Source organism: Pseudopipra pipra, chromosome W, assembly GCF_036250125.1.
Source record: "Pseudopipra pipra isolate bDixPip1 chromosome W, bDixPip1.hap1, whole genome shotgun sequence".
Taxonomy (NCBI): Eukaryota; Metazoa; Chordata; class Aves; order Passeriformes; family Pipridae; genus Pseudopipra; species Pseudopipra pipra.
In genome coordinates this window covers 33826568-33839072 of record NC_087580.1, presented here as the reverse complement: position 1 = coordinate 33839072, position 12505 = coordinate 33826568, and the positions used below count along the sequence as shown (strand labels likewise).

Here is a 12505-nt window from a genome sequence, read left to right as displayed (position 1 = left end):
CACAAATTGGCCACCGAAACTCCCTCGGGTCACAACGTGCAAAGGTGGGACAGCTTTATCCAGAACACATAGACCACACAATTTCTCAAAGCTGGATCAGAATCTGTGCCAGCCTGTGGTGGAACCATGAAAGCCACCCCCAGGAGTTGCATTTCCCATTCGGATATCAGGTGGGGACAAGTCCCTGCCACAGGAATGGAAAATCCATGGTGGGGTGGGAAGGGCCAAGATGCTGCCCTGGCAGAGAAGGGTGGATGTGCCACTGCAACATCTCCCAGCAACGCTGCTGTGGGTGGAAAAACACCATTAAGGTGGGACAAAGTCTAGGAAAGCAACTGCAGAGTCTGTCTCCTCTAAATGTGATGTCTCCCTCATCCAGACACAAAGCCATGCTTTGGACCTCCCTGCACCAGTCTTGGATTTCCAGCTCCTTAACTGCATCAGAACAAGACCAAAAAATTACTTCTTTTTATATTCTTGTAGTGAGTTGGCCCTGGCCAGATATCAGGTACCCACTAAAGCCGCTTTCTCTCTCCCTCTGCAACTGGGCAGAGAAGAGAGAAAAAAAAAAACAAAACAGCTAAGGATTCATAAGTAGAGATAAGAGCTGGGAGAGGTCAGTGACTGATCACCTTCATGGGCAAAACAGACTCCAAGTGGGAATAGTACTTAAATTTATTACTAACAGGATAAGAGCCAAAGAGTGAGAAATAAAAGTCTTAAAAACACCTTCCCCCCACCCCTCTTTTTATGTTCTCCCTCCTCCCCCTCAGCGGTGCAGGGGGACGGGAATGGGGGTCACTGTCAGTTGTTTCTGCCACTGCTCAGGGAGAGGAGTTGGAGTCCTTTCCCTGCTCCCATGGGGTCCCTCCCACGGGAGACAGTCCTTGATGGACCTCTCTGGTCCATCCCTCGGGCAGCAGCTCTTCCCAACCTGCTGTCCCGTGGGTCACTCCTCCATGGGGTCAGTCCTTCATGGATGAGCTGTACTGGTGTGGGTCCCCCACAGGGGCCACGAGTCCTGCCCAGGAAAAGCCTGCTCCAGCCTGGGCTTCCCTCTCCACAGGCTGCAGGTCCCTGCCAGGACCCTGCTCCATCCTGGGCCTGCCACGGGGTCACAGCCCCCTTCCTGCATCCACCTGCTGCAGCGTGGGAGCCTCCATGGGCTGCAGGGGGGTCTCTGCACCCCGATGGTCCCCCATGGCCTGCAGGGGGGTCTCTGCACTCCGATGCTCCCCCATGGCCTGCAGGGGGGTCTCTGCACCCCGATGCTCCCCTATGGGCTGCAGGGGGGGTCTCTGCACCCCGATGGTCCCCCAGGGGCTGCAGGGGGGTCTCTGCACCCCGATGCTCCCCCAGGGGCTGCAGGGGCACAGTTGCCCCACCCTGCTCTGCCCCACGGTCTACAGGGCCTGAGCTCCAGCACCTGGAGTACATCCTGCCCCTCCTTCTGCACTGCCCTTGGGGTCTGCAGTGCTGTTCCCATGGTCTCACTCCGCTCTTCCCTGGCTGGAATTCTTTCTTTTTCTTAAATATGTTATCCCAGAGGTGTTACTGTCACTCCTGACTGGCTCAGCCTTGGCCAGCAGCAGGAATTCTGTCCTGGAGCCACTGGCATTGGCTCCACGGGACAGGGGAAGCTTCTGGCAGCTTCTAACAGAAGCCAGCCCTGTAGCCCCCCCGCTACCAAAACCCAGCCACAGAAACCCACTGCACCCAGTTACTTCCACTTGCCCCAGGATGGTTCCAGTTTCCATCAGGATGATCCCAGTCACTCCCAGTCACTTCCAGTTTATGCCAGTTGCCTCCAGCATGCACCCTGTCACTCCCAGTTACTTCCAGTTGCTTCCAGCAGGATCCCAGTTGCTCCAAGGATGTTCCCAGTTGCCTTCCAGCATGGTCCCACTGGCTCCCAAATCCCCCCTGTGTAGTTCCAGTCACTCCCAGTTTGATCCTGGTCCCTTGCAGTCACTCCCACTGTGATTCCAGTATGGTGCTGGTCACTCCCACTATGATCCCAGTCACTGCCAGTCACTCCTAATAGGATCCCAGTTGCCCCCAAGGTGGTCCCAGTTGCTCCCAGTCACCCCCAGGATGGTTCCTTTCACTCTCAGGGACTCCCAGTCTGAGTCCAGTATGGCCCCAGTCACTCCCAGTCACTCCCTGGAGGATGCCATTTGCCCCCTGCATGGTCCCAGTTGCTCCCAGTATGATCCCAGTATGAGTCCAGTCATCCCCAGTATGATCCCAGTAACTTCCAGACACTTCCAGTACAAAGCCAGTTTGATCCCACTCATCCCCAGTATGGCTGCAGTCCCTCTCACACACTCCCAGTATTATTGCAGTCAGTCCCAGTACGACCCCAGTATGACTAAAGCAGGGGCCCAGCTGCTCCCAGTAGGATCCCAGTTGCCCTCCGTGTGGTTCCAGTTGCTCCCATTCACCCCTACTATGGTTCCAGTCACTCCCAGAATAATCCCAGTCACTCCCAGCCACTCCCAGTATAACCCACTTGTCTCCAGCATGCTCCTAGTCAGTCCCAGTATGATCCCACTCTCTCCCAGTAGGATTCAAGTTACCCCCTGCATGGTCCCAGTTGCTCCCAGTCCCTCCCAGTATGACTCCAGTATGATCCCAGCGACACCCTATATGGTGGCAGTCACACCCAGGATGAACCCAGACATTACCTGTCACTCCCAGGATAAAGCCATTTGCCCCCATCAGGGTCCCACTTGCTCCCAGTCACCCTACTATAGTTCCAGTCCATCCCAGTAGGATCCCTGTCACTCCCAGTCTCTCCCAGTATATCCCAGCTGACCTCAGCATGCTCCCAGTGTGTCCCAGTACACTCCCAGGCAGTCCCAATATAATCCCAGTCACTCCTGGTCTCTCCTAGTATATCACAGTTGCCCCCAGTGTGGTCCCATTCACTCCCAGTTGCTCCCAGTAGCTTCCAGCATGATCCCAGTTGCTCGCAGCCACTCCCAGTCACACCCAGTGGGGTCCTAATTGCTCCCAGTATGATCCCAATCACTTCCAGTGTGATCCCACTTGCTCCCAGTATATCCCAGTTGCGCCAACGTGGTCCCAACTGCCCTCAGAATGCTCCCAGTCACTCCCAGTATGACCTCAGCCACCTTCAATGTGGGCCCAGTTGCTCCCAATATGATCCCAGTTGTGCCCAGCATGGTCCCAGTTGCTCCTAGTTCCTCCCAGTGGGATCCTAGTAGTTCCCAGCTGCCCCTAGCATAGAACCAGTTGCTCCCAGTATGATCCTAGTCAGATCCAGTATGATCCCAGTACAATCACAGTTGCCACCAGTATGATACCAGTGACTTCCAGACACTTCCAGTACAAATCCAGTTTGATCCCAGTCATCCCCAGTATGGCTGCAGTCCCTCTCACACACTCCCAGGATTATTGCAGTCACTCCCAGTATGACCCCAGTAGGGGCCCAGCTGCTCCCAGTAGGATCCCAGTTGCCCCCAGTGTGGTTCCAGTTGCTCCCAGTCACCCCTACTGTGGTTCCAGTCACTCCCACTATATCCCAGTTGCCTCCAACATGCTGCCAGGTGCTCCCAGTATGATCCCCGTTGCCCCAGTTCTGGTCCCAATGCATCCAGTCGGGGTCTCGGTGTATCCCGGTGTCCCCCCTGTCCCCCCACCCCGGTGTCACCCCCTTTTCTCTCCCCACAGAGCTCCTGAGCCGGCGGCGGCCGCAGCCCCTCCCCGGGGCCTCGGGCCCAGCCTGGACACCCCCCCCAACCCCTTGAGGATTTTGGGGGGTCGTGTGTCCCCCCCTCCCCTGCTGCCACTCTGCCTCTGCCCGGCTGCTCCCAGTGATCCCAGGAAAGCTTCCCAGTTCTCCCCAGTCCCGGTTATTGGGGGGCAGTGGGGGAGGGGCTTGGGGGAATCCCAAGGGGTGGAGCCGAGTTTGGGGGGGCAGAACCAGCCCCTGGGATGGATTGGGAATGGGGACCCCCCTGTGTTCCCCCTGTGTCAAGCCACTCTGGGAGGGTCTTGGTGGGGCACCTGCCCCTTAAAAGGCACCCAGCTCACCCCCAAAGGTGCTGGGACCCCCCTTAATCTCCCCATGGGCCCTGGAGAACCCCCCAAACATATTCAGAGCCCACCCAGGATCCCACCTAACCCCTTTTTTGGGGTACTGGGACCCCAAACTGAGTTGGAGGAAGCTGGGATTGAGGGGATGAAGTGGAAGATGTGAGAGGAGGGGAAAAATGGGGCTTGGGACCCCCAGAGTAATCCGGGGGGGGTGGGGATTGAGGAGACTATGGAAAAGTGGAAGGAACAGGGAGAAGGGTGGAAAAGGCGGGTCTGGTGGGGCAGATGGTCCCATGGGGGTCTTTCGGCACAGGGGGGTTGGCAAAGGGTGGTGGCCCCCCTGAGCTCCCAACTTCCTGTGGGGTGCTGGGGGCTGATGGATCCAATCTCAGCCTTGGATTATGCCAACAGTTTGTTTAGAGGAATTACAGGGGTGTGACTGAACCACTTTTGTTCCCCAGGTTTTAACGATGGCAAATCAGATCTATTGATAGAAAGGAATTTATTTAGGGTTCCAAATGATCAGACAAAAGATCTTCATCAGAATTATTTACTGCACAAGAGAAACACTAAAACTACCAGAGTACAGGATAAGACAGGACAGTGCTCTACACTAAAGCAATTGTTGAAGCAATTCTACTCAAGCTGGCAAAAAAGCAATAATTCTCAATTAGAGATGGATGGAACTCCCCCAGACCAACGCTCGTGGGGAGATCTCTGCTCTCAGCCTCCAGCAGTGACCTTGGGGGGTCCCCAGCCAAGGCAGGAATCTCCACACACCCCTCCAAGAAGGGTTCTATTGGAAGAAGCTGCCCCTGGGAAAGGGGACTGGCCCTTTGTGGTCGAAAGGGATGGACTGACAGTCACTGGACTCCAGGGGTTGCCTCCCCATCAGGGGGTTCATTCGGGGTGGAAGCAGCGGCCGAAGCTCTTCCCGCAGTCGGGGCACTGGTAGGGCTTCCCTTACTGGTGGGTCCGTTGGTGTTTGGTCAAGGTAGAGCTGTGGGGGAAGGTCTTCCCACACTCCCCACACTTGTAGGGCCTCTCCCCGGTGTGGATGCGCCGGTGGGTGATGAGGTGGGAGTTCCGGTTGAAGCCCTTCCCGCAGTCGGTGCAGCGGAAGGGCCTCTCATCCGTGTGCGTCCGCTCATGTCTGAGGAGACTTGAGCTGGTCTGAAACCTCTTCCCACATTGCAAGCACTTGTAGGGCCGTTCACCAGTGTGGATGCGCTTGTGGGTGATGAGGTTGGAGCTGTTCCTAAAGCTCTTCCCACATTCCTCACAGAGGTAGGGACTTTCCCCAGTGTGGATGTGCTGGTGTTGGATCAGGCTGGAGCTCTTCCTAAAGCTCTTCCCACATTTCTGACAGAGGTAGGGCTGTTCCCTAGTGTGGATGAGCTGGTGGGTGCGGAGGCTGCAGCTGTCCCTGAAGCTCTTCCCACATTCCCCACACGTGTAGGGCCGTTCCCCAGTGTGGATGTGCAGGTGTCGGATCAGGCTGCAGCTGTCCCTGAAGCTCTTCCCACATTCCCCACACGTGTAGGGCCGTTCCCCAGTGTGGATGTGCAGGTGTCGGATCAGGCTGCAGCTGTCCCTGAAGCTCTTCCCACATTCCCCACACGTGTAGGGCCGTTCCCCAGTGTGGATGTGCAGGTGTCGGATCAGGCTGAAGCTGTCACTGAAGCTCTTCCCACATTCCCCACATTTGTAGGGCCATTCCCCAGTGTGGACGCACTGGTGTTTGAATAGGTGGGAGCTCTGGTTGAAGCTCTTCCCACATCCCCCACACGTGTAGGGACGTGCCCCAGTGTGGATCTGCTGGTGTCGGATCAGGTGGGAGCTGTTCTTGAAGCTCTTCCCACATTCCAAGCATCTGAGGGTCTTCTCTCTGCTGGGAGGCTGCTCAGGGACCACCAGCTCAGAGCTCCCCCTCAAGCTCCGGCCGCCTTCCTGGCACAGGCTGGCTCTTTCCTCCTCAGAGCACCCTGGGATGGCTTTGGAGCCCCTCCTGCGGGGGGATCTCCGGCCCTTTTCCTCCCCGCTGCCTTCCTGCGCCGGGGAGCCCTTCAAAACGGCCTCTCCCACCAGGGTCTCAAGGGGGGATTTGTCCTCCAGGCTCTCTGTCCTCAGCTCGGGGCCTGGGGCAGGAAGCAACAAGGACAGGGAGGGGATTGGCCTCCGGCCCACAGGGAAGGCCAAGGACATCCCCCCAACTCCGGCCCCGGCAGGACGGCGGCGCCAGCGGGGTTGTCCTGCAGCCGGGGCCATGCTCGGCTGACAGAGCCAGCACAACACCCGCCCAAAGGGACACTGACTGCCTCCTCACCTGCCTGGGGGGCCCAAGGCATCTTCCTCTTCCTCGCAGCCTCCTCCTCCATCCGCCCAAGCTTTGGGAAGGACAAATCCTGATGAGGGGAAAACAAGGGCTGAGCGCGTTGGCTTGGGGGTTCCTCCTGCCCAAGTCCATCTCTAGAACTCACCGGGCATCCTGTGTCCATAAAAACCTCCAAAACACCAAGATTCAGCCCAGAAAAACCCAAACCAATGAGATTCAGGCAAAACCCTCTTAGAAACAGCAGGAAGACCCCTGCTCCCCCAAACTGCAAAAAGTTGAGATTCAGCTAAAAAATACTCAAAACCATGAAGATTAGACCAAAAAAAGTCTTCCAAAAACAAATTGGGGGAACAATCAGGGCTTTGCTCCCTCGGCTCTGCAGGGGCTTCCCACAGGCTCTCAACTCCTCTGGGCATCCGCTGCTCTGGCGTGGGCTCCTCCCGGGCTGCAGGGGGGTCTCTGCTCCATCTTGGACTCATCCACAGGTCACAGGCACTTCAGCTCAGGTTCACCCAGAGCTCCAGCTGGTTCCCCTGGATCAGCGATCCCCTGGCCCCCTGACAGTGCGGGCACCTCACCAGGGCTGTTTCTGCCAGCCCGGGGCTGTTTCTCCAAACCACCAAACCACGTGTGCCAAACGCCCTGGTTGGTCAGTGCTGGCTGGGGGAGCAGGCACTCAGTGAGGGGATGAGAAAACTGCACCTGGGGCTGGGCTGAAAGAGGCTTTAGCACCACTTCTGATGGCCCAGGGGCAGCATCTGGATTCTCCCAAACAGAGAGATGGCACTTGTTCCTCTGCAGGGAGTCAAGGGCAGGAGGGTGACTCCTGCTGCATGGATGGAGTGGCAGAGGATCCCTTGGGTCCCCAGGATGGATCAGCACTCGGGGATACAAACTGCCCTGGGGCTCAGGATGCAGCTGCCAGCACAGATTTCCCTGCAAAGTCTGCAGTGAGTCAAACGCTGGAGAGGAGATTGTGCCCCATGGATGGGATTGCAGAGGGGCCCTCAGGTCCCCAGAAGGAATCAGCAACCAGCAATAGACACAAAAGAACAAAGAGTTCTGAGGGAGTGTCCTGCAGGGAGGGGACAATGTCACCCCACCAGGGCAGGGCTGGCAAGTGAGAGGCTGCTCCAGGGGTCTGCAAGAAGACTCGTGCTCTGCTTGGCCCCAGCACTGGCTGGTCCCAACACCCCCGGCTGCCCCCGGCCCTGGGCAGCTCTGCTGCCACAGGCTGTGCCCTCACCGTGGCCCTGCAATGGCCCTGCCTGTCCCTCACCTGTGGCCCTGCCCGTGGCCCTGTCCCTTGGCTCTCTCTCTGCCAGCTCAGTGTGGGGCACACGGGCTGGGGGTCCCTCCCAAGCCCCCCGGGCAGCCGGCGTTGGCTGGGGGGATGTGAGGGCTGGGCCTGCTCAGCACAGCCCCGGCCTCGTGCCCAGCGCCTCTTTCCTGACCCACACAAGAGCTTCCCGGCCCCCCCAGGGCTCCCCTGCTGCTGCCTCTGCTCCTGGCCCTGCCTTTGCTGCTCCCTTGCCTGGGGCAGTGGCTGCAGGGGGGGGATGGCAGCAGCTTCAGCTCCACGGCACTTCCTGGGGGGAGCTCAGCCCGGGGGGGACGGGCAGGGACCTGATGGGGATGGACAGGGGCCCAGCAGGGACAGACAGGGCCTGCAGGGGAAGGCACAGGGACAACCTGGCCCCCCACACTGACACTGCTGTCTCTGCTCCTCCTTGCAGGCTCCGAGGCCAGGCACAGTTGGTGTTCCTGGGTGCCCACCATCTCAGCACTTGGAGACGCTCAAATCAGCGCCCGCAGCTCTGCAGCAAAGCCCCAGCTCACCTGGCACACAGGGGATGGACACAGCACCTTCTCAGGGATGGGCACTCTCAATTTTGTCTTCTTCCCACCACGGGGCTCTCCTTCCTCAGCAGCACCTCTGCCTTGCACTTATTCTCAGCCTCACCTCAGGGACAGCTCTGGGCTCACCTCTGCGCCACTTCTCAGCCTCACCTCAGGGCCTGGGCTCAAGGACAGGAACCTGCAGGGAGGGGACATCAGGTGCAAGCTCAGGGCTGCCTGCTTGCACTGGCCTCTGGGCTTCTTTCTCCTTCTATAACCATCCCAGAACTTAGCCTGCTTTTCTAACACAACACATTTACAGACTAACCTTGGAGATAGATATGGACAGACATCTCTATCACCCTGGGGATAGAGCCTCAAGCATGTGCTGCCATAGGAATGGCAATCACAGAATCACAGAATCAGCTGGGTTGGAAAAGACCTCCGAGATCATCAAGTCCAACCCTGGATCCAACCCCGCCGTGCTTCCCAGACCATGGCACTGAGGCCACATCCACTCTCACCTTCAACACCTCCAGGGACGCTGACTCCACCCCCTCCCTGCCCAGACCATTCCAAGGCCTGACTACTCTCTGGGGAAAAAATTGCTTCCTAATATCCAACCTAAACCTCCCCTGGCACAGCTCAAGACCCAGCCCTCTTGTCCTACTGCTGCTTCCTGGCACAACAGCCCCACCCCCACCTGGCTCCAACCTCCTGGCAGGGACTTGCAGACAGTCAGGAGGTCTCCCCTGAGCCTCCTCTTCTCCAGCCTCAACACCCCCAGCTCCCTCAGCCTCTCCTCACACCACTTGTGCTCCACTCCCTTCCCCAGCCTCGCTGCTCTTCTCTGCTCCTGCTCCAGCCCCTCCAGGGCCTTCCTCAACTCAGGGGCCCAGAGCTGGACACAGCACTCCAGGGGTGGCCTCACCAGCGCTCAGTCCAGCCCAACAATCACTTCCCTGCTCCTGCTGACACATTCCTTCTCAGACAGGCCACCATCCATTGGCCCTCTTGGCCACCTGGCCACACTCTGCCTCCTCTTCAGCTGCCTGTCCATCCACACTCCCAGCTCCCTTTCTGCCTGCCTGCTCTCCAGACACTCTGGCCCCAGCCCGGGGGGCTGACGGGGCTTCTTGTGGCCAAAGGGCAGGACCTGGCCCTTGGCCTGCTGGAACCTCATCCCCTTGCAATCAGCCCATGAATCCAGCTTGGCCAGGTCCCTCTGCAGAGCCCTCCTGCCTTCCAGCACATCAACACACCCCCAGCTTGGGGTCACCTGCACATTTGCTGATGAAATGCCTGGTTCTGCAGCAGCTGCAGATGCTCAAGGGGCAGCAGGACCAAGTCAGGGGCCTGGGTGGGTCTCGGGGCTTTGGGAGGGTCCTGGGGGAGCTGGGGAGGGGCTTTGGGGATTGGGGGGTACAGATCAGGACAGACCAGGACAGACCAGTACCTCTGCACTGCTCCCCAGATCTCTCCTGGAGCTGGGGCACATTGTCCTGGGACACCTGAGCCCCCCCAGTGCCCTTCCAGTACAGCCCAGTGCCCCCAGTACAGCCCACTGTGTTCCTGTCCCAGGGTGCCGGGTGATCCCTCGTGGAGGGGGGTTGGAATAGATTTGAGGGGGGGGGCTGGGGGAGATTTGAAGGGATCTGGGGGTTTGGATGGGGATTTGGGGGGGTTTAGGGGTCTTTGGGTGTATTTGGGGGAGTTAAAACAGGTTTTCGGGGCATTGGGGCATCAAAAGGATCTGTGGGGGGACAGGGACTAAAGGGAAAATGGAGGTTAAGGGACATATGGGGAGGTGAAAGAGGTCTTGGGGGGAGATGAGGGGCTGCACCAAGAGCAGGTGAGTCCTGAGACCTCCCCGGTGTCCTCAAGACCCTCTTGGTGTTCCTAATTCCCCCCTTGACACTCCAAGACAACCCTGGTGTCTCCAGTGTCCCCAGGGCCTCCCCATTGCCATTATTCCCCCCTTGACACCCCCAATTCCACTGGCCCCAAGCCCCATCCCTGATGTCCCCAACCCTTCATCTCACCCCAGGAGCCCCCCCTGGACCCCTTCACCTCAAAAATGCCCCCCCACACGCTCACAGAAAGGCCAAGGGCATCTGGGGACACGTTGGGGACAGTCGGGGGGCTTTGCAGGGCACTGAGTGATTACTGGGGGATACTGGGACACACTGGGGGGAACCAGAGGGCACTGGGAGGGACTAGAGGGTTACTGAGGGATCCTGGGAGGGCACTGGGAGGGACTTGGGAGTTACTGGGGGATTATCAGGACAGAGGGAGAGACACTGGCAGGTTACTGGGCCATACTGGGGGTTACTGGGTGCTCACTGGAACATCACTGGGCCATACTGGGGGGCAGTGGGAGGTCACTGGGACACGCTGGGTGGTCACTGAGGGGGTTACTGGGCCGTACTGAGGGGCACTGGGATCCCCTTACCCGGATGCGGTACATCTCCCCCCCGGACTTTGGGGGGCACCCCCAGGACTCCTTCCCCTGGGGGCTGGGAGATCCCCTGAACCCCACTGCTGGGCTTTAGGGAACCCCCGGGCCCCAGTCCCTTTGGGGTCTCTGTGTGCTGCGTGTTGGGGGTCTCTGGGGTTCGGGGGGGGCATTGGGATCCCCTTTCCCTGGGGTCGGTCCGCCGGGCCGGCAGGGGGCGCTGTGACGGGAGCGGTAATGGCGGGTTGCGGGTCATGCCGGCGGGTAACGCCGGCGCGCCTGCGCAGTGCAGCCAGGGCGCTGGGACAGCCCCACCCCCCCCACGCGGGTTCCAGGCCCCGCGCTCTGACCCTCGGGAACCCCCGAACCCCTCGGCTAAACCCTCCCGAGCCCTCCAGCCTTTCCACCCACAGCCGCGCTCCCCGCAGCCCCGAGCGGATCCCCAGAATCGCGCTCTCCGAGCGCAGCCTCACCTCCGCCGCTACCGCTGCCCCGCAGACAACATGGCGCTCTGCGCACGCCCCGCCTCTCGAGCCCCCGCCGCAGCCAATCAGCGCTCGGCCCGTCCCCGCCCCGTCCCTGCCGGCCCCGCCCTGTCGGGTGAGCGGGGCGGGCACGGCGGGAAAGCGGCGGGGGGGAAAGAGCGGGGGGGACCCCAAAGGGAGCGCGAGGGGCGGGGGGTCACCCCCAAAGGGAGCTGGGGGGAGCCGGGCTGTGAAGGGACTGCTTTTCCAAACTGCCCTGCTTATCCCGCATGTGCACACTTCTCTCCTGCTGGGATCTGGCCCAGACAAACCTGAAAATACCTGGAAGTGCCGCCTCCACCAGCACTTCCTCCACAGCTGCTTTCAAGGATTTCTCTTCAATTTGCCAAGGAAATGCTTCCAGATCATACTTCCATCTACAAGTCAGAACACCAGCCTGCACCAGGACTCCTGCTTGTTTTCCCTGCACTTGCTGACAGGAGGTGCAGAGGCAGGATGTCAGCACTTCATTACCAACAGCCTTAACGGGGCATGACTCCACTTTTTAACCTTGGAAGAAGAGCAGCTTTTCCTTTTCCTCTCCTGTTTTTTGGGGTTAGTTTTTTTTTACCTTCTGAATAAAAGAACACGTGTGTAAATTGAAATAATCTGAACCCAACTTTTAAGAAGACTGACACCTTTGAGCAGCTTCCTCTTAACCCTCTCTCCATGTTGGAGGAGTGGCCAGATGAAGAGTTACCAGCCCATCCTGGCTTCCAGAATGGCACAGCTGGTGGTTAGAGATTCATCTCACAGTTATCTAGAATATGCCCAAACTTGTTCTGCCCTTCCTAATTCCTAACTCAGACCAATGGCTCCAAACCCAGCATCTGGGAGGCTGATTAGGTTGGCAAGAACATTTCCCTGTGCGATAACAGTGTGGGCACAAGGACTGGGAGTGTGTCATAGGAAATCTGACTTGCATACATGGGGTAGGAGATAAAAAAAAACACAGATAAGCAGAAAATGTTTGCAAGGAAGAATTGGCAGCAAATCTGTCAGAAGATTAGTGCAGGTGACTATCAAATACAGGAGAAAACATGATGAAAGGAGTAACTCATGACTCTTTATCTGAGCTATGAAATGAACAGTAACTTCAGCCACTGATGATTTTTTTTAAATATAGAAGTGAGTTTGCAGTTGTAGCATTTTCCACATTAAAGCCTACAGCTGGTAAAAAATAAAATAAGCAATTAAAAAGCAATCAAGCTTGCTGCATGAAAACCTCTCAAACAGGCTGCTTCAAACAACAACAGTCTTCTTGCTCCCCTCCTTCCCCCAAACCCCAAA

The 12505-nt window shown here is 58.2% G+C and overlaps 1 protein-coding gene across 1 annotated transcript; it reads right to left on the bottom strand.

Moving 5' to 3' along the window:
- Positions 1–4547: 4547 nt before the first annotated feature.
- On the bottom strand, positions 4548–6560 carry LOC135404992 (zinc finger protein 16-like). The gene is made up of 2 exons (XM_064639714.1): positions 6543–6560; positions 4548–5961 (listed from the first exon to the last, which is right to left on the bottom strand). The coding sequence occupies exons 1-2, from the start codon at positions 6558–6560 to the stop codon at positions 5026–5028; spliced, it is 954 nt and encodes a 317-aa protein (XP_064495784.1). The 3' UTR covers positions 4548–5025.
- Positions 6561–12505: the final 5945 nt, after the last annotated feature.